General features: G+C 50.7%; 1 protein-coding gene across 1 annotated transcript in view; it reads left to right on the top strand.

Annotated features, from left to right (window-relative positions):
- The first annotated feature begins 5,211 nt into the window (after positions 1–5,211).
- The window catches only part of MAP1S (microtubule associated protein 1S), a 28,151-nt gene continuing 7,728 nt past the window's right edge, over positions 5,212–25,634 (top strand). The window contains exons 1-5 of the mRNA XM_007195483.2: positions 5,212–5,362; positions 6,614–6,715; positions 8,212–8,294; positions 9,117–9,257; positions 9,857–12,227. Of these exons, the coding sequence (XP_007195545.2) occupies positions 5,242–5,362; positions 6,614–6,715; positions 8,212–8,294; positions 9,117–9,257; positions 9,857–12,227 (2,818 nt within the window). The 5' untranslated portion in view covers positions 5,212–5,241. The remainder of the gene's footprint in view (positions 5,363–6,613; positions 6,716–8,211; positions 8,295–9,116; positions 9,258–9,856; positions 12,228–25,634) is intronic.

Below are 25,634 nucleotides of genomic sequence, written 5' to 3'. Positions count from 1 at the left end.
ACTTCTGGGAGGTGCCTTGGAGCAAATCCAAGCATCTCCTTGAGGCAGAATCATGTCGTCTTGGCCTCATTTAACCCAAGCAATATATGCCAAAACAAAAACATTCAGCATCAGCTCTTTCTGCTCTGGGGGAGCAAATTGGAGCCACGTCCTCCTCCCAGGAGACCCTTGCTGGTCTGCTGAAGAACTTCTATGTTCCTCCACCTGGGACACCACCAGCCCCTCCCTCCCCTTCCAGCCCATCCATGACCCTTTGGGGAGTCCGTGTCTGGCACTGTCTCCCCCAGCCTGGGGACTCCCTGGGACCAGGCTGAGGTGAGGTTGGCACAGAGGATTTGGCTGAGGGTGTTTGTCGAATTAATGAATCCATCATCTGCCTGATGAACTCCTGTGCACTCTTCAAAAGCCCAGCCTCAATGTCCCTTGTCCCAGGATACCTTCCCTGTCTCCCCACACAGAGCCTTCACTGCCCTACTCCTGACTCCTCCAGCTCCAGGTGCACCCTCTAGCCCAGTTCTGAATCCACAGCTGGGGAGCATCTGTGGCCAGCTCTTCTTCCTGCAGACTGGGGTTTCCTTAGGGACCAGGACTGAGACCTCTTGGAGGCACAGTAAAGTTGTCAGGAAGTGTTTACGGAAAGGATGAATAAACAAATGAATAAACAATGAATGAATGAATGTCTCTTTCAGGGCCTGGAGTCACGTACCCTGGGTTCACATCCCCACTGGGGTGCTAGACACTGGATCTGTCCCTTGACTCTCCAAATCCCTTTTTCCCATGTATTAAATGCGTTTTCTCAGAGCTTATGGCCCAAGTTGTTGCAAGAATGAAATGAACTGACATACCAGCATACAGCCCTCGGGCTCCCTCCTGTCCCAGATTGAGAGCAATTTGTACCCAGGAGCAGGGACTTTGTTCCTCTCCCAGCACTCAGAACTAGAGTGTTGTCAACACAAATGCTTAATGAATGTTGAAGAACAGGGTTGGTGAGAGGGATGGGGGAGGAAGGGAAGAAAGGCAAATATTAAAACGGCTGACATAAAAAAAGAATAAAATAATGCCATTTGCAACACCATGGACGGAACTAGAGATTATCATACCAAGTGAAGTAAGGCAGAAAGAGAAAGACTAATACCATATGATATCAGTTTTATGTGGAATCTAAAATATGACACAAATGAACTTATCTATGAGACAGAAACAGACTCGCAGACATAAAGAACAGACTTGTGGTTGCCAAGGGGGAAGGAGGTAGGGGAAGGATGGATTGGGAGCTTGGGATTAGCAGATGCAAACTATTTTATATAGAAAGGATAAACAAGGTCCTACTGTCTAGCACAGGGAACTATATTCAATATCCTGTGATAAACCATAATGGAAAAGAATATGAAAAAGAATGTATATACATGTATAACTGAATCACTTTGCTGAACACCAGAAACTAACACAACATTGTAAATCAACTATACTTCAACAAAATAAAATAAAATATTAAAACAAACAAAAAAAGGCTGAAACCTAAGTGTTGGCAGGACATGGGTGGCATTGCCTCCCTCACAGGCTACTTGAGAAAATAGCCTGGCCATGTCCTACCCCATGATCTACCCCATGACTCAGCCATTCCACCCCTGGGCATTTACTAGGGGAGAAAAGAGTATAGTTACCAAGAGACATGAACAAAAAGGCTCAAAACAGCTTTAACCATAATCGCCCCAAACTGGAAACAACCCAAATGTCCACCAACAGGTAAAATGGACAAATCATGAAAAATTGGCACCCAGTGGTTAAAATAAGAAAGGAAAAAATCCAAGTGTTTGCAAGCAGGTGGAGATACTGGAACCCCTGTACACTGCCAGTGGGAATGTAAAATGTTACAGCTGCTGTGTAAAAACAGTGTGGCAGTTTTCAAAAGCTAAATATAGACTTACCATATGACCCAGCAATTCCACTGCTAGGTATAGACCTAGAAGAATTGAAAGCGATGCTCAAGAAAAACTTGCATGTGAATATTCACAGCAGCACTATTCACAATAGCGAAAAGGTAGCAACAGCCCAAATGTCCACCAACAGATGAATAGACAAACAAAATGTGGTAGATCCACATGAAGGAATAAAGTGGTCACACATGATACAACGTGGATGCACCTTGAAAACATTATGCTGAGTAAAGAAAGCCAGATAGAATGGCCACATATTGTATGAACTGTCCAGATCAGGCAAATCCACAGGGACTTCTTTTAAGTATTCTGGAGCTAGATACTAGTGAGGGTCATGCTACATCATGAATGTCCTAAATATCCCTGAATTATACACTTTAAATGGTTAAAATGATAAGTAATATGTTATATTTATTTTACCACAATATAAAAAGAAAAAAATGGGGACTTCCCTGGAAGTCCAGTGGTTAAGACTCTGCGCTTCCAATGCAGGGGGCATGGGCTCCATCACTGGTCAGGGAACTAAGATCCCACATGCTGTGCGTCGCGGCCAAAAAAAATTTTTTTTAATAAATAAATAAGACAAAAGAAAGAAAGAAATGATACCCAGGAATATTACATAACCATGAAAAGGAACAATTACCTGCTCCACACAGCAAGAGGAGCAAGAGAAGCCAAGAGTGGACGCCTTGCGATCCCATATGTGAAATTCAGAATCAGGTAAAACTCACCAAAGTGATGGATGTCAGAGTAGTGGTCACCTTGAGGGAGGGGAGAATCAACTGGAGGGTCCAAGGAACCAGCAGGGGCTGGAAATGTCCTATATCCTGACCCAAGTATCATCACCTCAATCAACCTCCAATCCTGACACTCATGAACCTTGCCTGTGTTAAACCTCAACAAAAATGTTAAAAAGAGAAAAGAGAGGCATTTCCTGGCGGTCCGGTGGTTAGGACTCTGCACTTTCACTGCCAAGCGCATGGGTTCGATCCCAGGTCAGGGAACTAGGATCCCACAAGCCGTGTGCTGTGGTCAAAAAAAAAAAGAGGGAGAGAGAGAGAGAGAAAAGAATTGCCAGGGGAAGGACACAAGAGCATCCAGCAGTCCTGAAGGTCGAGGGTTTTCCATTTTCCCCACAAATGTCATCACCTTATCCCTGTAGGGACTGATGACTTGGAAACAGGCATGGAGCTGGGGGTGGACAAAAGCAGGAGGGCAGTGACTGACTGGAGTCTGATGCCTGGGATTTCAGTAATGGTTCCCAGATGCTTTTTCATCTCTTGGGAGATGCTCTCCACACTCCCCAGACCAGGGTCCCCAGACTGTGGGACACTCTGGGACAGGAAAACCTCAGGACTCCAGAACACTCAGAACATCAGCTCCCAGATCCCCTGGTAGAGACACATCTTGGCACCTCAGGGCCCTTTAAGACCAACTAGAATGAACACTAGCAATCATAACTTACAGCCTTGGGCAGAAGGAAGAGCATAGACTGCAGGCAGAAGGTCCTGGTTCCAGTCCTGACCCAATCAATAAATACACCCGAATGAATGAATGGATGGATGAATGGTGGATGAACTAGCTTTTCACCCCCATTTCACAACCCTTTATCATGCACTTCCCAGATACTCAGCCTTGTCCTGCAAAAGGCCAGGACCCCACAGAAACCTCAGCCTGATCTGGCCTCCAACAATCTCCTATCCTGCTGGGGGAGACAGAATCTGACACAGACACTTCCATTCCCATTATTGCTGAGAGCAATAATAGGAGAAATCACAGGCAGGCAGGAAACAGGGAAGGGAGCCAAGGAGGAGGGACCAGGATAGAGGAAAGATGCCAGGGCCAAAAAGAGAGAGAGGAAGTGGAGCACCCAAATGTTAGACATTAGATGGCACATGGCCAGCGACTGTTACACACTGACCAGGGAGGAAGTTGTGCTGAACAGATAATGAAGGGCAGTGGGAGGCTGATCCTTCTTGGCAGATCTTTTCATTTGTCTTGACTGGTTTTGTATACCTCCAAAGATGAGGAGCTCACTCCCCAGGGAGACAGCCCAGCCCTTCCTGGACATGGGCAACTGTCAAAAAGTTTGCTGAGGGGCTTCCCTGGTGGCGCAGTGGTTGAGAATCTGCCTGCCAGTGCAGGGGACACGGGTTTGAGCCCTGGTCTGGGAAGATCCCACATGCCGCGGAGCAACTGGGCCTGTGAGCCACAACTACTGAGCCTGCACGTCTGGAGCCTGTGCCTTGCAACAAGAGAGGCCGCGACAGTGAAAGGCCCGCGCACCGCGATGAAGAGTGGCCCCCGCTCGCCACAGCTAGAGAAAGCCCTCGCACAGAAACGAAGACCCAACACAGCCAAAAATAAATAAATAAATAAAAATAAAATTCATAAAAGAAAAATGTTTGCTGCAATATAATTTTCCAGGTAGTGGCCACCATGGGTAAAAAGGCCAAATGCAATTGTCTGGGGAAGGAGGGCTACCCATGTGAGCTAGGCAGTCAGTCTCTGCCACAGACTAAATCTGGAATCAGACCCGCCTGGATTTGAATCTCTGCTCTACCTCTTATGGGCCTGGTGACTTCATCTCTCCAAGTCTATTTCCTCTCCATTCTTTTCTGAAATGACCTTAATAACAGTGCCGACTTCATAGGTTTATGAATGTATTCAGTGAGCTAATGGAGTAAAATGCCTGGCATATAGTATGTGCAGAATAAGGGTGCCCTGTTCCAGGCCCAGAGTGCTCTGGAATGTGTCTCAAATTCACATGTACTTTCCTATCTTTAAAATTTTGCACATGATCTACCTTATGCCTCACATGTCATTGTCCCATCACCCACACCTTGCAAACTCCTATGCATCCCTCAAAGCCCTCAAATGTACCCTTCTTTTCTCTGTTTAAGCCCTGACCTGGGGAACTGGGACCATCTGGGACCTGGTTCTGATTGGGCCCACTGTGATATGATGTGAGTTTCCAGAGGACAGAGATTCCGACTGGCATGTAGTAGGCATGCAGTCAGAACTTGTTGAGTGAATGAATGAATGAGAGAATGAATGAAAGAGTGAGTGAATGAATGAATGAATGAATCAGTGGTTATTTGGGAGGGGTGCCCAAAGTGGAGACCCAAGGCTAGGCCAACCCTTAGGTGTCCATACCCCCATCTCCCACGACCTCAATGGGCGGGAAGGGGCAGATAACGGGCGAGGAGGGGCTTCCGGGCGGGGTCTTCAGCCCTTCCGGTCCGGCCCCTTTAAGGGGCGGGGACAGCAGGGCGGGCGCTCGGAGCGTCAGGCCGGCGGGAAGATGGCGGTTTCGGTGGCAGGGCCCGGGTCGGTGGAGGCGCCCAGTTCACTGCTGCTCGTGGTGGGCGGCGAGTGCGGGTGCCCTGGGCTGCTAGCCTATGTGCTGGAGGAGCTTGAACGAGGTTGGGCCGGCCCGGGAACGCGGTGTCGGGGAGGCGGGCGCGGCGGCGCATCTCGGCCTAAGGGCCGGGGGATGGGGCGGGGGGCGGCGGGGGGCGGCTGGATCCGGGGGCCCCGGTGCCCCGATCCCCTTACCGTTAGGCACAGGGCGCAGGCAGAGACCGTGGGTGCCCGCAGAGGAAACAGCGTTCGGGTTTGGGCTGGGCTGCTCCGCCTCGAGCGGGTTGCAGACCGGGAAGGGGATACGGGCCGAGGCTTTGGGACCCACGCGATTGGGCAACATGGGCAACGGCTCCGCTTCCCGCCCTCCGGGCCCTCCTCAAAGCCTCGGGCCTTAGCAGCCTGGAAGTCCTGGAGGGAGGAGCAGGGATGGGGAGGCTGGGCCCGGAGCTCCGGGGCCTACTTTCCGCAACTCCATGAGGAACTGCTAATTGGGGTGTGGGCGGGTGCTGCCTGCTCAGGGGATTTGGCACCTGGGGATGTGAGTCATAGGTGCACCTGCAAGGTTTACCTGCAGCCACTTGGCACGGTGGGACCGGCAGGCGTGGTGCACCCCAAACCGTGATTGGAGGGCATTCATCCATCCCCCATCTCTCAGATCGGCAGGGCCTGCCGTCCGTGGCCAGTAAAATGGGACGGCAGCACACATCTCGGTTCATAGGATTAAGGAATGTCACCCCACAGGGCATCAGGGATAGCGTGGGGACCATGGGCAGGCTCAGTCCTGCCCTCACAGGACTAATAGGTCTGGTTGTGGGGGCGGGTACCAAAGTGAGTGAGGAGATGGACCAAGTTTTAAGCTCAGATGGTTACAGGAGTGTTCAGAGAATGCAAAGGGCTGAGAGGACATGAAGGGTGGGGAGAAGGACCTCTGGGCAGTGGGAACAGCTCACGCAAAGGCTCAGAGATGGGAACTGTGCCTGGGAGGGCTGAGGAACAGTGAAACCAGTGGTGGGGGTGGGAGGATGACGGAGGGGACAAGATGACAGTTTAGGAGGCTGGGACTTTCTTTCTGATGTCCTGAGTCTTCTCTGTAAAATGCCTGAGTTACACTTTGGGTTCCTTGAGGGTGGATGCGGTGGGCTCCAAAGGCACATTGGATGGTTCTGAATTTCCAGGCCGTCATGTGCAGGGGCAGGTTGAGGCGAGGGGCCTGTGGCGGCCCTTGCCAGCCATCCGCTAGTTATTGAAATATTCTGGGAGCTGGGAAGCCCAGCTGATTTCCTACCTCCCTTCCCTCCTCTCCCCACCAGGCATCCGGTCATGGGACATTGACCCTGGCGTCTGCAGCCTCGATGAGCAGCTCAAGGTCTTCGTGTCACGGCACTCGGCCACCTTTTCCAGCATTGTGAAAGGTGAGGCTGGGGACCCTGCATGCCTCAGCTCTCCCCTTCGGTTCATTCAGTGGACAGGTGTTCTTTGAGTGCCAACTCTATGCCAGGCATGGGAACGGCTGTAAGCAGCAACAGTAATAATACAACTGAGATCTGCTGAGTGCAGAGCAGGGGCAGGCCCTGAGCCAGCACTCACTTCCTTTGGTCATCAGCAACCCACAAGGCAAGAACTTGTGTTTTTGTCCCCAGTTGACAGGTAAGGCAGTGAGGTGTGGGGGACAGGGAGACCTCTGAGGAGGGTCTTTTTGGATGAGAAGCAGCTGGGGCTGGTGTGTAGGGTGGAGGGAAGGGCCCAGTCAAAGGGAGAGGACATTTGGAAAGTGAGGGGCTGCTGAGCGGGAATGGAGGGTGGAGTGTAGGCCTGGCGTGGCAGGGACTATGTCTGGTTTATGCTTGTGACTCCTTCACAGGGCCAGGTACACAGTAGATGCTCAATAGATGGGGAGCTGAGAAAGCAAGATCGAGGAGGGAGTTGGGGTTCCTGGGCCAGCCCCACATGTCCCGTGGCTCCCTGGGGATTCCGGGGTGACCGGGGTGAACAGAGCAGCTGCTGGGTGGGGCCTGGGTGTCGCCTGCAGCTCCCCCCTGCCTCAGCCAGCCTGTTGAGTCACCTCCAGGCTGCTGCAGGAGGGGAAGGAAGTGTCCGTCGCCTCATTGTCCTAGTGGTTCTGGGTGGCTTCCTGACCCTCACCATTTGGGGGAGCTGGAAATCCCATCCGCTCTGTGTGGCCTTGGCAGCCACTTCCCCTCTCTGTGCCTTAATTTCCCCACCTGAATGGGGCAATATCCGCACATGATAAGAAGCCCGTGATAAACTGATAAAGGGTAACCAGCAGTAGAGGGTCCTTGCCTCTCCAGACCCAGGGCTGGGTGCTTCATGTTTGAAACACATCTGGTCTCTGGGGGACAGACGAGGGTTCGGATCCCAGAATCAACCCCACTCCCCTCTCCGTGGCCCATGAGGCCTCCCTGCCCTCGGCTCCCTCCTGCTGCCCCTCGCTGCAGCCCCACCTGCCCCTTCCTGATCCTCAGACACAGAGTGCTCAGTCCTGCCGCAGGGCCCTTGCCCATGTTGTGCCCTTTTCCTGGTGTACCCTCCTTGGCCCTCCCTGGGCTCAGGCTCCTTGATTAGCAAATGAGGGTGACAGTGGCGTCCCCCGCAGGGCTGAGAGCTGTGAATTGGGCCCTGCCAGCAGTGGAGGCCTTGTTGTCACTGCTGTTTCCAGCGTGAGGCCTGCCAAGGTGGTTTCCTGTTCTTGCCTCATCCTGACCTGCAGCTCTGCCATATGCCTGTTAATCCCTGGATGACCCTCTGGCTGGGGGTCCTGGGAAGCGGAGTCCTGGAGGGGCTCATGGCCGCCTGGGGTCACACAGTGGGGCAGGGTTTGACCTTGCCACAGGCTGACCCCCATGCATGTGGCTCAGCCCTAAACTCACAGGGCCCGGTTCCCCCACAGGCCAGCGGAGCCTGCACCACCGTGGAGACACCCTGGAGACGCTGGTCCTCCTGAATCCATCAGACAAGTCCCTGTGTGACGAGGTAGGGAAGGGTAGGCTCCTGGGGGGAGCGGGCTGCTGGGACGAGCGCCATCCCCTGGCCTCACCTCACGTGTCCTTGCCTTCATGCTGCCTGAAATCCTCTTGCCACCCAGCAGCAGCGAAGCCTCCCCCGATGACTCCAGCCTCGATTTATTCCCTCCTCAGCGCTGATGGTGGGAGCGGGTGGAATCAGAAAAGGCTGGAGTTTGGGAGGAAGGAATGAGATAGGGAAGGCTGGAGGTGGGAGGACAGAACCCAACCAATGTTTGCGTCCTGTGCGTTCCCTTGGGCTGGGCTCCGCTAGTTGTCTGAACTGACTTAATACTTCTAGCTTGTGGACATCTGCACTCTTCTCTCAATTTCCCATGAGAAAGATGAACAAGATAGAGCCCCAGGACACCCCTCCAGATACTCTTGTACAGGTTGATTCCTCTGATCAAAAATGCTCCCTTTTGCCCCCTGAAGGGGCTCTGGAGAAGACAGAGCCAGACACAGGCCCTCTTCCCCATGGCACCGGGGCTGGGCCAGAGGGAGAGGTGGGCTTCGGGGAGCCCAGAAAGGGTGTGCAGGGCTTCCAGGAGGAGGGGGCACTGGAGCTGGGCTTTGTAGAATGAGCAGGAGTTGGGAGCAGGGATAGGGGGTCGAGCCCAACAGGAGGCCCACAGGCTACAATCCCGGCTTCTAGTTTAGTACTGGCCAGGCCGTCATGGGGACAGGAGTGGGGTGGTTATATATAGATTAGGGGCTGGGGACCACCCCAAAGAGGGGTGCTGACTATCTCACTGCACAGAATAGGGCCTTGAACACTCTCCCCCTCCCTCAGCTCCGGAACCTTCTGCTGGACCCTGCCTCTCACAAGCTGCTGGTGCTGGCTGGGCCCTGCCTGGAGGAGACGGGGGAGCTGCTGCTCCAGACAGGGGGCTTCTCACCCCGCCACTTCCTCCAGGTCCTGGGGGATAAAGAGGTAAGCCGCCCCCTCACCATCCTGCCTCTGAAGCCTGGCTCGTCCCCACAGGGCTGAGTGGCTCCAGCGACCTGCTGTCCCCCTGAGCATCGTCCCTTCCTCCTCTGTGGAATAATGGTGGTGGCGTGTGCTCCTCCTGGGCCCAGTCCCATGACCCACTACAGTGTGTGGGCCTGTAGATCAGCAGATGTCTCAGAGGCTTCAAGTGGCACCGCACATTCTAGGTCCCATCTGAATGGGGGTCCCTTCTGAATCCCTTAGTCTGGGTGGGGCAAAATGAGCAAAAAACTGGCAAACCATGTTTGGTTTGATAAGAACCAGTACACAGGGGTGGCGGGGGGGTGAGTGTAGAAGGTCTCTCTGGAGGATGCTGTGCTTTAGGAGTTGAGAACAGCAAGTGCAAAGGCCCTGGGGCAGGGAGAGTGAGAGAGGGTGGGGGAGGGTAGAGGTGGACAGGTGGTGATGGGCCCTTCTGGGCTGTGGGGAAGGCTGGGTTTTTGTCCTGAGTGTGACAAGGGCAGGCAAAGGGCCTTAGTTTTCCCAAGGGGCTGGGTGTTGCCTGGCTCCAGGTGACCCCTTAACCATTCCCCCCTCTACAGATCCGGGATCTCCTGGCCTCCACACCCCTGCCTGCAGACCCGCCCAAGCTCACCATCACCTGCCCGACCTTTGGTGACTGGGCCCAGCTGGCACCCGAGGTGCCCGGCCTCCAGGGCGCGCTCCAGCTGCGGTTGAACCCTCCAGTACAGCTGCCGGCCTCTGAGGGCCTGCGTGAGTTCCTGGAGTACGTGGCCGAGTCGCTGGAGCCGCCGTCCCCCTTTGAGCTGCTCGAGCCTCCGGCCTCCGTGGGCTTCCTCAGGCTCGCCCGGCCCTGCTGCTACATCTTCCCTGGTGGCCTTGGGGATGCTGCCTTCTTCGCCGTCAATGGCTTCACCGTGCTGGTCAATGGTGGCTCCAACCCCAAGTCAAGCTTCTGGAAGCTGGTGCGGCACCTGGACCGGGTGGACGCCGTGCTGGTGACCCACGCGGGCGCTGACAGCCTCCCCGGCCTCAACAGTCTGCTGCGGCGCAAGCTGGCAGAGCGTGATGAGGCGGCCGCTGGCGGGGGCTCTGGGGATGACCGGCTGCGCAGGCTGATCTCCCCCAACCTGGGCATCGTGTTCCTCAATGCCCGTGCCGCCGCCTCGCGGCTGGTACGCGGGGAGGATGAGGCGGAGCTGGCCCTGAGCCTCCTGGCCCGGCTGGGCATCACCCCCCTGCCTCTGAACCGTGGGCCGCTGCCGGCTGAGCCCACTGTGCTCTTCCAGAAGATGGGCGTGGGCCGGCTGGACATGTACGTGCTGCACCCGCCCTCGGCCGCCGCTGACCACACGCTGGCCTCTGTGTGCGCCCTGCTGGTGTGGCACCCCGCGGGCCCCTCCGAGAAGGTGGTGCGTGTGCTGTTCCCTGGCTGCACGCCGCCCGCCCGCCTCCTGGATGGCCTGGTCCGCCTGCAGCACTTGGGGTTCTTGCGGGAGCCTGTGGTGACCCCTCAGGACCTGGCGGGGCCTCGGCGAGCTGAGAGCAAGGAGAGCGTGGGCTCCCGGGACAGTTTGAGGAGAGAGGGCCGGACGACAGCATCCTCCAGGCCTGCCCAGGAGCGCCCCGGGGTGGCCCAGAAGGAGCCACTGCGGGCTGAGGCCCCTCGCAAGGCTGAGAAAGAAGCCAGGCCCTCCCGGGAGGTGAAGAAGGACCCCAAGCCGAGCGCCCCTCGGACCCAACCCCGGGAGGTGCGGCGGGCGGCCTCCGCTGTGGTCAGTGGCAAGAAAGCGGGTGCCCAGGTGGCTCCCAAGCCCCGCAGAGCACCCAACACACCCCGCCCGGGTGTCCCACCGGCAGAGAATGGGCCCCGCAGCCCACCTAGCTTCCGGTGCAGAGAGGCCAGCCCCGCCACCGAGGCCTGCGGCTCCCCGGCCCCCCGGCTGGTGGCCACGCCCAGCCAGGAGAGCAGCCTGGAACTGGGGCTGAGCCCAGCCGGGGAGGAGGGCGGCAGCTTGGAGGAGAAGACCCTGGAGCTGCTGTTGGCCACCAGCACCCCCGAGCCGTGCACACCCTCACCCGCCGGAGCCCACCAGGGCCCAACTGAGAGCAGCGGGCCACTGTCACTGAGCCCGCTGCGGGGTGGGGAGCCTGGGCCGGATGCGTCCCCCACAGTGACCACCCCCACAGTGACCACTCCCTCGCTGCCCGCCGAGGTGGGCTCCCCGCACTCCACAGAGGTGGACGAGTCCCTGTCCGTGTCCTTTGAGCAGGTGCTACCGCCACCACCTGCCGCCGCAAGTGAAGCCGGGCTGAGCCTCCCACTCTGTGGCCCGCGGGTGCTCCGCTCGGCCTCCCCACACGACGTGGACCTGTGCCTGGTATCACCCTGTGAGTTTGAGCACCGCAAGGCTGTGCCCATGGCGCCGGCACCTGTGTCCCCCGGCAGCTCCAATGACAGTAGTGCCCGGTCCCAGGAGCGGGCGGGTGCTCCAGGGGTGGAGGAGACACCACCCACGTCCGTCAGCGAGTCCCTGCCTACCCTGTCTGACTCGGACCCCCTGCCTGCCGCCTCTGGCACCGCGGACTCGGATGAGGACACAGAGGGCTTTGGGGCCCCTCGCCGCGACCCACTGCCTGACCCGCTCAAGATACCCCCGCCACTGCCCACCCCACCTAGTATCTGCATGGTGGACCCTGAGATGCTGCCTCCTGAGCAGGCCCGGCTGAGAGAGGGCCTCGGCCGTACCCGGAAGCCCCTCACCCGCCCCAGCCGTGGCACCACTGCCCCCAAAGCCACTCCACTGACCGCTGCAAAGACCAAGGGGCTGGCCAGCGGGGACCGGGCCAGTCGGCCACTCAGCGCCCGGAGCGAGCCTAGTGACAAAGGAAGTCGGGCACCCCTGGCCAGAAAGTCCTCAGTCCCCAAGACAACCACTCGAGGTCCATCCGGTAAGTACCTGGGGGTGGAGTCCTGCAGTGGGTTCCCTGCCCAAGTCCTCCTGTTCTCTACTTGCTGTGTGGTCTCAGCCATACACACCACCCTCTCTGGGCCTCAGTTTCTCCAATAAAATGGAAGCTCTGGTCTGACTCTCTAAGCACTTGCAATTCCAAGGTGCTCAAGCAGTACCATCAATGGAAATGTAATGTGAGCAACATCCATCGTGGTGAATTTTCCAGTAGCCACTGTAAGCAAAAAGAAACAGGTGAAATTAATTTTAATAGTATATTTTATTAAACTCATTTGTGTGGAGGGTCCCAAGACCACCCGCAGGTTGGATGATTGCCTAGGAGGACTCGGTATATGGTCATACTCATGAGTTTATTACAACAAAAAGATACAGAGCAGGGTCAGCAAAGGCAAAAGACATGGGGGAAGTCCCAGGGAAACCAGGCACAAGCTTCTGGAAGCCTCCTCCCAGTGGAGTCACATATCATGTGCTTGATTCCCTGAGCTCCAAGCTGTGACGACACGTGTGAAGTGCCGTCGATCAGGGAAGCTCCTTAGAGACTCAGGGCCCAGGGTTTCTACTGGGGCTGGTCGTGCAGGCACCCTCTATCTCACACGTACGCTGGAAAGGTTTCCAGGATCCAATTCTTGGACACCAACCGGGTGTCCCACAGTTGCCCGCAATTCTGACACTGTCTACCCAGAGACAGAATCACATTCCACAGGTAAAGGGCTCCGTCCCCCGAGCACCCTCCGCTTCAGGTGCCAGTCACAAGTCCAGGCTGTTACCCGTGCTTCTGACTAACTGGTTGTAAATCGGAGGTTCCCATGCCCCCCTCCTTCGGTTTGATTAATTTGCCAGGGCTGCTGACAAAACTCGGGAAAACCCATTTACTCACTAGATTACCAGTTTAGTATAAAAGGCTCTTAAAGGATACAAATCAACAACCAGATGAAGAAATACATAGGGCGAGGTCCCAAACAAGGGATCTTATGTCCTCATGAAGCTTGGGGCCCTGCATGGTAGCACAAAGCGTTCTGGTTCCCTGGTGTGGAAGCTCTCTGAAAAAGGGCCAAAAAGCTGCCTTTTGAGGCTTTTATGGAGGCTTCATTACATAGTCATGATTGACTAAATCATTGGCCGATGGTGATTGACTCAACCTGAGGCCCCTCTCCCCTGCCCAGAAGTCAGGGCGCAAGACTGAAAATTCTGACCCGCTAATCACAAGGTTGGTTCTCCTGGCAACTAGCCCCCACCCTGGGGTGGGATCCAAAGTCACCTTCATTAACATAAACCCGGTTGTGATGGAAAAGGGCTTCTTATTAATAACAAGACACCCATTTCACCTTTTTGGCCCTAAAGTGTTTTCTGGAACTGAGGACTAGAGACCAAATATAACAAAATATGCTCCCATTGCTCATATTGATCAGAAAATTCCAAGGGTTTTGGGAGCTGTGAACCAGGAACTGTGGATGAAGGACCAAATGTATCTGAGAATGACCAAATGTATGTATTTCTTATAAATCACAATACTGCAGTCCTCCCCCTGGTGGAACAGATCCCTTACAGCAAAGCAATCATACCTATCACAGCACTTATATTTGGGGTCGCATTTATTAGACCAGATGTAGCAATAGTACCGACATAACTAGGCCAGACATTTGGAGAAGCCGGTGTGGGGTAGGGATGGATGGATTGATTGATTTTTGGCTGCATTGGGTCTTCGTTGCTGTGTGGAGTCTTTCTCTAGTTGCAGCGAGCGGGAGCTACTCTTCGTTGCGGTGCGTGGGCTTCTCATTGCGGTGGCTTCTCTTGTTGCAGAGCATGGGCTCTCGGCGCGTGGGCTTCAGTAGTTGCAGCACGTGGGCTCAGTAGTTGTGGCGTGCGGGCTCAGTAGTTGTGGCGCGCGGGCTCTAGAGTGCAGGCTCAGTAGTTGTGACGCACAGGCATAGTTGCTTCACGGCGTGTGGGATCTTCCCGGACCAGGGCTCGAACCTGTGTCCCCTGCATTGGCAGGCGGATTCTTAACCACTGCGCCACCAGGGAAGTCCTGGGATCGATTTAGAGAAACGTCATTTGCTACTTGTACCTTACGATCAATTTGTGCAGAACTATTCAGCACAGAAATCAGCTGGTGATTAGCTAGATCCTGCTCCTCCTCAGGCCAGTCATTTTCCACAGGTATTACCTCCTGAGGAGGCTTTAACTCAGGCTCTCAATACATCATCGTCAATATCAGTGTTACCCTAAGACTCATTTACATGAGGTAGTTGAATCTTACCAACGACAAGGTTACACCGTATCGAAATATGGTTACTGTACGATTCATTTTCATTACAGAACAAATCAGTAAGAGCTACAGACGTGTTCACTTTGCCTTCCCAACAGAATCTGCCTTTACCCGTATACCAGATGGTATTAAGGACAGAGGTCGTGACCATTGGCCACGATTCAGTTAGCTCCGGATTCCAAGGTAACCAGGGACAAGTTCACAAGCTTATACTGAGTCTGATTTCCATTGTGTGTTGTATCGCAGGGCCCACCTCCCTCCTATGGGGAGGACACGAGTTGTATTTAGAATATTCCTATCCCAACTAACTGCTGCAGGGTATATTTTATTTCTAGTTTTACTGGAGGTGTGAGCAGTCAGGGTGCATCTGTGTAAATTATAAATGTCCCCAGAGAACTTCCATAAGCTTGGAGGGCCGTAATATTCCCATAGGTGTGTTCGCCCCTGAGCCTCAGCAGCTAGGATTGAGGGCCACTGCCCCCTGGCACTTCAGCCTGCATATGTATTTAAATAGTCAAGAGGCCTTGTTGGATCGGGGTGCACGGCTCTTCCCAGTGCTAGTTCTAGCATATCCAGAATTATTGGCAGAGTCTGCCTGACCCACTTTGCTAAAACCTCATTCTCTTTCCAGGCTGGCTTCCATCCTTCGCCTTCCACCTGGAAGAGAACTCCCCCTAGTCTGCCTATTCTAATTAATCTTTTTCCTCTGAATGCCACTCCTCCTTAAAAACAAATTCCACTTGTCCTAGGATACCTACTAGCACCTATTTACCCTAAGGCTGTTTCTGGCTTGTGGGTCAGTGTTGTTGAATCCACCAGAGACGTTGTTGCCATTGTGTACTAATGGCCTGGGTGCAGATAGGGTGCATGTTTTGCACCCCAAAATTTTGGGTCCCCCAGACTAGGCTTAGATGCATGGTAAGCACACCTAGATGTAATTTAATTTAGTTTGAGTATGCCATGAGGTTTCCCATGGCCTGCCTTGTCTCTCGTAGGGCCGTACCCCAGGGGAACTTGAGCTACCATGTGATGCCCACTGCTTTAATCCCATCAGGGACCCAGTGTCTTTCCCTATTTTGATGAATCGTTTTCCATCCACAAAAACAGGGTGACATGTGCTTGTGCACAGCACACCCTCCCATGTTGGGCATGCTGCCATTTTATTTTGTCCATCATAACCAGGGACCTTTCTAAGCAATTGATTGTCAAGATCTATAATTACACAGTGATGACACAGATCAGTCTGCTGGGAGCTATACATCACACAGTTTGAAGTCCCAGTAGGAAGCAGTTCCCAAATGTTGTCCTTTGTAGTAGATGTAGCCCGAAAAATGGGAGTCAGAAGATACAGGCGCATCGCTAGAATTTCATTTAATCTTTTAACAGTTGATCCTGTTCATTAATATATCTCAGGACCAGAACGTCTTTCCAGAGCAATGCCATTCAGGTGTGCAGGCTGCTGTTCAATCTTGTCAGGTCCCAAAATCAGGGCTGATCTCAGCAAACTAGCTTCAGCCTGCTGGGCATCTGGTATGCTTCTGCTAAGAGATTATATTATTCTCTTGCTCTGAGGCTCTCTCCAGGTGCTAATAAAATGTTGGATTTCCCTCATTGCATAACCCACTTATTCATCCCTTTACCCTCAGCTGTTATTTTTCTTCTCCATTTGTCATTTATCTTTACCTACACTTTTCCACTCTTGGAAGGGACGTTAGTTTGGCCACCGTGCTGGTCCCGATTGCTGCCAGGAAACTAGGCTGGCAGGTGTCTCCCCTGCCCCGTCCACTGCCGCTCACATAGAGTAGGGTTACACAGGTACAGAACTAGTGGGCTCTTGCAACCGCTAGGCAGCACGGCAGCATTCACCGTCAGCACCAACTTTGCCAGAGGGGGTGAAGGCACATTCCGGGCCCATCAGGCCCTTAGGAATTCTAACATAAAGGTTTAAAGGTAGAGTTACAGTTTCTTGTTTAGGAATCATCCCTGCTTCTGGCCCCCACAGTTGCATCCCTGGTTCTGGGACCACTGCATCGAGTAGGAGAAGAAAAAAAAGAAGTTGCTCTGATGTGGGGAAGAATGATACAGTCGCATCAGCACCTTCCCCCACCCCGACTTGCCCACACCCCCAGAAAAGTGGAGGAATCTATCCAGTGGGGACCCGCCCTCAGCCCCGCTCATGTTGAGTGTGAGCACATGCTCGTGACGGTGTGTAAGCCAGCCTCTCAAGCCTGTATCTCCCCTGGTTTTAGACAGCAAATGCTTCAGCCGCCCATTCCAATTTTCTATTAAACCATTACTCTGAGGATGATACGCAACACATCTGGTGTGAAATCTCTTGCCACTGTTGGACAGTATGGGCTGTAAAGTGCACCCCTTGGTCCGAAGAAATGTAACTCAGTGGCTCAAATTGTTACAGTATTTTCTGTTCCAATCTTTCAGTATTTTGAGCATTTGCATCTACCATCAGGTATGCAAACCCAGTGCAGGATGTCTGTTCCTGTTAGAGCTCATTGATAGCCCCCCGCCCCAGGGCTACTGGCTTCGGTCCAGTGTAATCCACTTGCCGGCCATGTGTGGGGCCCTGCATTGCTGCAGCCCTCTCCCCATGCCGACTCATTCATGGACCGCCCTCCCAAAACGTTCACTTGGTGGTTCAGTGACCTTCCAAACCTGGAAGGGGTTCTTCTGGTGGGCATTGACATGTCCTACTGTAACACGCCCCTTAAATTCCCAGAGTGATTTCCATAAGGCCGCGCCCCATGCAGGCACCCCTTTAATAGTCCAGGTTTCCATTGCCCATCTGCCCGACCACACAGCCACGCCATGGGCTGCGGCCCAGGAGTAAAAACCCAAACATAGGGGCTTTTACCACTGCTCAATTCTTCCACCACTGCTAGGAAAACAGCGTGCAATTCAGCCCACTGAGCCGATTTGTTCTCGCTGCCTCCAATCAGAGTCTCGCCATCCCCTGGTCTTAATGCAGCCGCTTTCCAAGCAGGTTACTATCCATTCATCTTGAAACTGCCATCCATAAAGCAACTGCGCTTTGTGGTTCAGTTGAGAGCCGTCCACAGGGCAAGACCACGTGCCAGTCGGTTCCAGCAGCTCCTCAGGTGGCTCCAAAGTCGGTCCTAGAGGAAAAGAGGCTACGTGCTCATGATCCAGTGGGTGCCTCCCTGCATTCCCCTGGCAGCGTGCTCTCGGATGAACCATTTCTCTTTTTATTATGGAACACTTCTGGGCACTGCGTTCATTGGAGTGTTTCTCCAACATCACCCAAGACATTATGGGCATCTCAGGTTTCATGATTATTTTATGTCCATCAGTAATCGAGGTGACCTCAATTAATGCCCAATCGCAGACTACTAATGGTCTCTCAAATACTGTGTATGGGCGGCAGCATCTCGGAATTTTCTGGTCCAAAATCCCAGTGGTCACTGCTGGGAGGTGCTCATGGGCTTTTGCCAGAAGCTCCAGTCTGCAGAGTATACAGAGTATGGCAGACACTTGCCAAATCATATCTGAGTCGGGGGTCAGCAGGGCCCAAAGGCCAAGTTGAGAGGGCTGCCACCGTTTGTAATTCAGACACAACCTGCTCTCGTTCGGGTCCCCAACTCAGAGATTTCTTTCGGGTAGTCTTACAGATGGGAGCAACATTCCCAGATGAAAATCCAAATCAACCAACCAAACGCTGGGCTTCTTGTTTGGTCCTGGGGAGGACAGTGACAGCAGTTTATTTTTAGTCTCTTGTGGAATATCCCAGGTGGCCCCTGCCCAGGTTCTTCCTAAGAATTTGACTGTTCGGGCAGGCCTGAGGACCAGTGCTGGATTTACTAACCCACCCCAGTTGGTCATGTGCGTCACCATTGCACTCAGATCAGTCCTAGCCTGCCCTATGGTTTCCGCTATCACCATAAGGCCATCAGTATAGTGTATGATTACACTGGCGACCCGCATCAAGTCCGCATCCCTTCTGACCAAATCACAACAGTAAGCCAGTGAGTTCAGATACCCCTGTTGCAGCACAAGAAAGGTAAATTGGGATCCTTCCCATGTGAAGGCCAACTGCTGCTGGCTCTGAGATCTGAGACAGGGAAGAAAGCATTTACGCGGTCACTCACTGAGTAGCAGCCTCCTTGCATTTTCTGTGTGTCCGGAATGGCTGAGCCGATGGGTGGTACAACTTAGTTTAAGTCTCGATAGTCTACAGTTAGTCTCCATGAACCATCCTTCTTTTCCCCAGGCCACACAAGGCTATGGTACAGTGAATTCGTGGGTACCCACACTTCAGCTTCTAGCATATCATGAATTAAAGTGGTCGTCTCTTTTTGTCCACCAGGCGTTCTAGATCACTCTGTGTTAGCCACCTGTGTGTGCTCGGGCAGTTCTAGCAGCTCCCATCTGGCGTCCCCAATTAAAACTGGCCGGAGGGCGGACTTACAGGCCTCTGCTTTACAATATTAAGTAGGGGAGGCAATCCCCAGTCAGCCATAATCTCCATCCCAGTAATACAGTCAGGTAAAGGAGATGTGACCACTTCACACAAAATCTGTTCACTCACCCCAGTTTTCATCCCAATGTTCACCTTAATCCCATCAATGTTTGCATTTCCAGTTCCTCCCAGTCTAACCTTAGCCCCCCCGCTAAGACTTCACCAACAGGTGTTGGAATCACAGTGCTTTGGGCTCCTGTATCTAGGAATCCTGGGAAAGTCTCCTCCCTCTCCTGGCCGTTTTTCTCCACGCCTGTGCAGATGGCCTTGGGTCCCCACCCCGGGGGTGGATCCAGAAGATCCTGGCCTCTGCTTCAGTCTTTATCTTGATTAATCTTCCTAATCCTCACCCTCAGGGGGTTCCTGGTCAGGTTTCTCCTTGTAATCTTTGCCTCCTGGCTTTCGAAATTCCTCCAAACTAGAGTAAATAGTGGACTTGTTTGGGGCCCTTTAACAAAACGTTGGGGGCCGCACTGGTCCACCCAATCTCTGGTAGTGCTGCATCTGTTGCCGAAAACTCGGCTTCTGTGAACCAGTGCCACCTCGAATCTTGCAGGGAGAGTTTTGGGTGAAGTAGAAAATAGCTTTAAAAAAAAAAGAACAACTTTATTGCTTTGCCAGGCAAAGGGGGGCACAGTGGGCTCATGCCCCTGAAAAACTGTGTCCCCCAACCCAGGGGGGATTTGGTGAGGAGTTTTATAGCAGTGGTTCAAGGGTGGGGTTGTTGATAAGATTAAGGTGTGTGCAGGGCCTGTACTCCTTTAATCTGGTCTCAGGTAATCTCTTGATGAGCTTCTCTGGTTCCTTTCATCTGGCCTCAGATGCTGTTCTCTGGAATGAATAATGCTGACATCTTCCATTTGTTGGGGGTTTTAGTTCTGTAAAGAGCTCAAAGATACTGTTATGTGCATCTCTTGAGGTGGAACCAGGACCCTGCCCCAAGGCTGCACTATTGTTTCTTGGCGGCTCCTCCCTTGTCTCTGCATCCCCTCCCTTCCCTGATTAGCAACTGTTTGAATCTGCCCTTTGGGACTCAGGGAAGGTCATGGAGGCTGGAGTCTGTTCCCTACAAACAAGGAACGGGGGACACAGAAAGGCTTCCGTCCCCAGGAGCCCCACAGGGTCCTGCTCGGTTTCACCTGTTTCAACTCTGTCAGTGTCTGCTTTATTCATTCTACATTTCAGCAGCCATCTGAAGATTACCACTCCACTCGGTCAAGTCCCTTGACTCTCCCCTTTGTCTCTCCCCATTTTCTTAATTACTCTAATGTTCTTGGTGTCATCAGGGAAGCTGAGATAGCAGATCTGATAAGGCTTCTCGAACTGTTGTTCAGTTTTGTAGCAGTAAAGTTCCATGGGATGCCCATGCAACAAGGGTCCCGTTAATCACAGCATTTACCAAAACCTGGGTAACAGGCATATTCAGTGGGTGAATGTCCCAGTTATAAAGCTAATCCCACATGGCTTGCATAGGAAGCATCTCAGCTGCTTCATCTGGGGTGTCCCACTTGGCATTTATGGGGTGAGTTGAGCAGTCCCCCCTCTCAGGATAAACACACGCTTCAGTTGCGTTTATCCAGTCGACCAGGCTGGTTATTCCTTCGGGAATAACCTCCTGTGTGTCTGGAACAATCTGTGATTGTTCAGTAGTGAGTTTCGGGTCCTGCATCAACCCAGATGTGCTCTTCTGCTCTGCAGCCTTCAAAACCAAAGACACAGCCCCCAAACTGGTTACTCCCATGATCCGTTTTACTAAAGGTTCTTCAGGAAACTGATGATACCAGTCTACAAAGTGAGTCGGTTTCTTTACACTCTCTCCCCTGGTTTTAGTTGTTTCTTGGTTTTGTCCTCCCCCTACATTAACTACCTTCTTGGTGACCAGAGACCTTAGAGGTATTTCCTGTTGCCCCTGCATAATTTTTCCCTCTCTGAGCGGCTTTGAGGCTAATGGCCAAACCTCAGATCTACCCAAATCTGAACTTGGTTCAACATCAAGACCCGAACGAGCACTTTTTTTAACTTTAATTTTGGCTAATAGAGATAACAATAGCCAGGAAGCTGTGTATTCAGCATGCTGCTTGCTTATTATTTTGCATTTCCTTATATATCCAGCGAGCCAACTCCTTGGGTGTTGCGTCTACTACCATTTCTACATTCCATTGGTAACTTTTACCTTTAGTAACTGGTCACAGTGCAGCTGCAGTTTCATACTGTGGGTGACTAGGTAGCTATCTGGGGATCAGCGTTTGCTCATTCCCCACCCTTTTATCCTTTCTCTTTAAAAAACACATGTTTCTGTGAGCCAGGGTCATTCTAGCAAATCCCACTCCTGACACCAACCGAAAAGGGTTCCTGGACCCAGTTCCACTGTGTGTGTGTCTGTGTGTAGGTTTCCCCACACCAACAAGCAATTCTTGGATGCCAGCAGGGTGTCCAGGAATTCAAATCAATCCTGACACTCTCTACCCAGAGATAGAATCACATACCACAGGTAAAGGGCTCAGTCCCACAAGACCACCCTCCACTTCAGACGCCAGTCACAAGCCCAGGTTTCTACCTGTGCTTCTGACCAACTGGCTGCAAACTGGGGGTTCTTATGACCTCCTGCAACTCAGGATGCCAATTGCAAGTCGAGTTTGTTACCTGTGCTTCTCACTGACTAGCTGTAAATCAGAGGTTCCCATGACCCCCTCCTTGGGTTTGGCTAATTTGCTAGTGCAGCTTACAGAACTCAGGAAAAACCCATTTACTCCGTAGATTACCAATTTATTACATATAAAACACTGTTAAAGGATACAAATCAACAATCAGTTGAAGAGATACATAGGACGAGGCCCGAAACAAGGGCTCTGATGTCCTCAGGGAGCTTGGGGCCCCACACAGTGGCACGTAGAAGCACTCTGGTTCCCTGATGTGGAAGCTCTCTGAAAAAGGGCCAAAAAGCTGTCCTTTGGGGCTTTTATGGAGGCTTCATTACATAGTTGTGGTTGACTAAATTATTGGCCAATGGCCATTGATTCAACCTCAAGCCCCTCTCCCCTCCCTCAAAATCAAAGGGCAAGACTGAAAGTTTCAACCTCTTAATCATATGATTGGTTCTCCTGGCAACCAGCCCCCACCCTGGGGTGGGATCCAAAGTCACCTTCATTAGCAGAAACCTTGTGTTGGAAAGGGCTTGTTTTGAATAACAGACACTCATTTCACTTTTATGGCCCTGAAGTGGTTTCAGGAACTGAGGACAAGAAACCAAGTATTGGACTTCCCTGGTGGCGCAGTGGTTGAGAATCTGCCTGCTAATGCAGGGGACACGGGTTCGAGCCCTGGTCTGGGAAGATCCCACATGCCACGGAGCAGCTGGGCCCGTGAGCCACAACTACTGAGCCTGCGCGTCTGGAGCCTGTGCCCCGCAACGGGAGGGGCCGCGATAGTGAAAGGCCCGCGCACCGCGATGAAGAGCGGTCCCCGCACCGCGATGAAGAGTGGCCCCCACTTGCCGTAACCAGAGAAAGCCCTCGCACGAACCGAAGACCCAACACAGCCAAAAATAAATAAATAAATAAATAAAGTAGCTATAAAATTAAAAAAAAAAAAAAAAAAAAAAAGAAACCAAGTATTGTAACAAAAGATGCTCCCATTGCTCTTACTGATCAGAAAATTCCAAGGGTTTTAGGAGGTGTGAGGCAGGAACTGTGGATAAAGACCAAATACATCTGACAATGATCAAATTTTATATGTATATTTGGAAGGGTTCCCACCATTTCCCAAATGATAAGAAGAGTGGCTCACCATGGCTACACTGCTTGTACAGCAATGTAGTTTATGCTGTACACTTGCTCACCCCTTCCTGGGGAGTCTGGAATTTTGGAAATGGTGGGAACCCTTCTGAAATCCAAGTTCCCAGAAGGCAGCCAAGGGCCAACCTGTCAGCTTTCTAAGGATAGCAGTCTTGGGCTTGCTGTGCTTTTTTTTTTTTTTTTCAATTCTTAAAAATTGTGCTAAAATTAATGTAACATAAAATTGACTACCTTAAGCTATTTTTAAGTGCACAGTTCAATAGCATTAAGTACATTCATATTGTTGTAAAACTATCACCACCATCCATCTCCAGAACTTCTTTCATCTTTTGGAACTGAAACTCTGTCCCCATTAAACACTAACTCCCCATTCCTCCCTGTCCCCAGCCCATGGCAACTACCATTCTACTTTGTGTCTCTGAATTTACTATTCTAGGGACATCATATAAGGGGAAACATATAGTATTTGGGGTTTTTTGTAACTGGCTTCTTTTACTTGGCATATTGTCCTCATGCTTTATTCATGTTGTAGCATGTGACAGAGCTTCCTTTTTTAAGACTGACTAGTATTCCATCATATGGATGGACCACATATTGTTTATCCATTCATCCATTGATGGATACTTGATTTGCTTCCACCTTTTGGCTATTGTGAATAATGCTGCTATGAACCTGGATGTACAAATACCTTTTTGAGACCCTTGCTTTCAAATTTGGTGTATGTACTCAGAAGTGGGATTGCTGGATCTTACGGTGATTCTATTTTTAATTTCTTGAGGAACTGCCATACTGTTTTCCACAGTAGCCGTACCATTTTATGTTCCACCAACAGTGCACAAGGGTTCCACTTTCTCCACATCCTTCCCGTCACTTGTTATTTTATGGCTTTTTGATAGTAACCATCCTAATGGGTGTGAGGTGGTATCTCACTGTGGTTTTGATTTGCATTTCACTAATGATTAGTGATGTTGAGCACCTTTTCATGTGCTTGTTGGACATTTGTATATCTTTTTAGAAATGTCCTTTGCCCATTTTTGAGTCAGGTTGTTTGTCTTTTTGTGGTTAAGTTGTGATAGTTCTCTATATATTCTGGATATTAATCCCTTATCAGATAATGATTTGTAAATATTTTCTCCCATTCTGTGGCTTGCCTTGTTACTCTGTTGATACTGTCCTTTGATGCACAAAATTTTTTGATTTTCATAAAGTTGAGTGTGTCTATTTTTTCTTTTGTTGCCTGTGCTTTTGGTGTCATTGCCAAATCCAGTGTCATGAAGCTTTTGCCTTATGTTTTCTTTTAAGAATTTTATAGTTTTAACTCTTATATTTTGCTTTTTGAGTTAATTTTGAGTTAATTTCTGGATATGGTGCTAAATAAGCATTGAGCTTCATTCTTTTGCATGTTGATATCCAGTTTCCCAGGGCCATTTGCTGAAAAGACTGTCCCTTCCCCATTGAATGTTCTTGGCACCCTTGTCACAAATCATTTGACCATATATGTGACAGTTTATTTCTGGGCTCTCTATTCTATTCCATTGATCTATATGTCTGTCTTGATACTAGTACCACATTGCCTTGATTACTATAGCTTTGTAGTAATTTTAGAAATCAGGAAATGTGAGTCCTCCAACTTTGTTCTTCTTTTTCAAGGTTTCCTTGGCTACTTGGGATCCCAGTGAGCTTCCATATGAATTTTAGAATGTATTTTTTCTATGTCTGAAAAAAAAAATCACTGGGATTTTGATAGGAATTGCATTGAATCTGTAGATCACTTTGGGTAGTGGTGGCATCCTAACAATATTAAGTCTTCCAATCCATGAACATGGGATATCTTTCCATTAATTTATGTTCTCTTTAGTTTCTTTCAGTAGTGTTTTGTAGTTTTCGTGTACAAATATTTTACCTCCTTTTTAAGTTGATTCCTAAGTATCTCATTCTTTTTATGCTATTGTAAATGGAATTGTTTTCTTAATTTCCTTGTTGTATTGTTCACTGTTAGCATATAGAAATGCAGTTGTTTTTTGTGCATTAATATTGTATCCAGCTATTTTCTGAATTCATCTATTAGTTCTAACAGGTTTCTTTTTTGTGTGTGGAATCTTTAGGATTTTCTACACATAACATTATATCATTTGTGAACAGAGATAACTTTACTTTTTCCTTTCTAATGATTCTTTAAATGTTTGGTAGAAACCCAGTGAAGCCCTGGAGGTTTTGATTACTGATCCAATCTCCTTACTATTTATAAGTCTATTCAGATTTTCTATTTCTTTGTGAGTCAGTCTTGGTAGGTTTTGTGTTTCTAGGAATTTGTACATCTCTTCTAAGTGATCCAGTTTGTTAGTTTATAATTGTTCATAGTACTCTCATAATGCTTTTTATTTCTGTAGGATTGGTAGTAACATCCCCACTTTCATTTCTGATCTTACTAATTTGAGTCTTCTCTCTTTTTCTTTTTCTTTTTGTTTGTTTGTTTGTTTAAAATGGAAAGTTTATTTGCTCAGTACACCAAATAGAATGCAAGCACTGTCATGACAAATATACAGAAATATGCAGATCAACATAAAATAGTAATTTAGTTTAAATGAAGGGAAATCTCTTTAAATGTTATGACAACGTACTCCCAAGAATTTTTCAGTTAATTATACATTTCAATAAAATAAACAGTAATGAATTAAGTGGAACTTAGCTTTATGAATTTTTCTTAAAAATAAAAATCCAACCCTATTAATCCATGCCAGTTAAACACTCTAACTAAAATCTTCAAGTAAGTGCAAAAGGAGATGGAGTTAGTTACCTTTTTTGCTTGAACAGTCCCAAGGAAAATGGTTA

Source organism: Balaenoptera acutorostrata, chromosome 2, assembly GCF_949987535.1.
Source record: "Balaenoptera acutorostrata chromosome 2, mBalAcu1.1, whole genome shotgun sequence".
Taxonomy (NCBI): Eukaryota; Metazoa; Chordata; class Mammalia; order Artiodactyla; family Balaenopteridae; genus Balaenoptera; species Balaenoptera acutorostrata.
The sequence above is the reverse complement of the archived record's forward strand: the minus strand, read 5'-3'. Positions and strand labels throughout refer to the sequence as shown.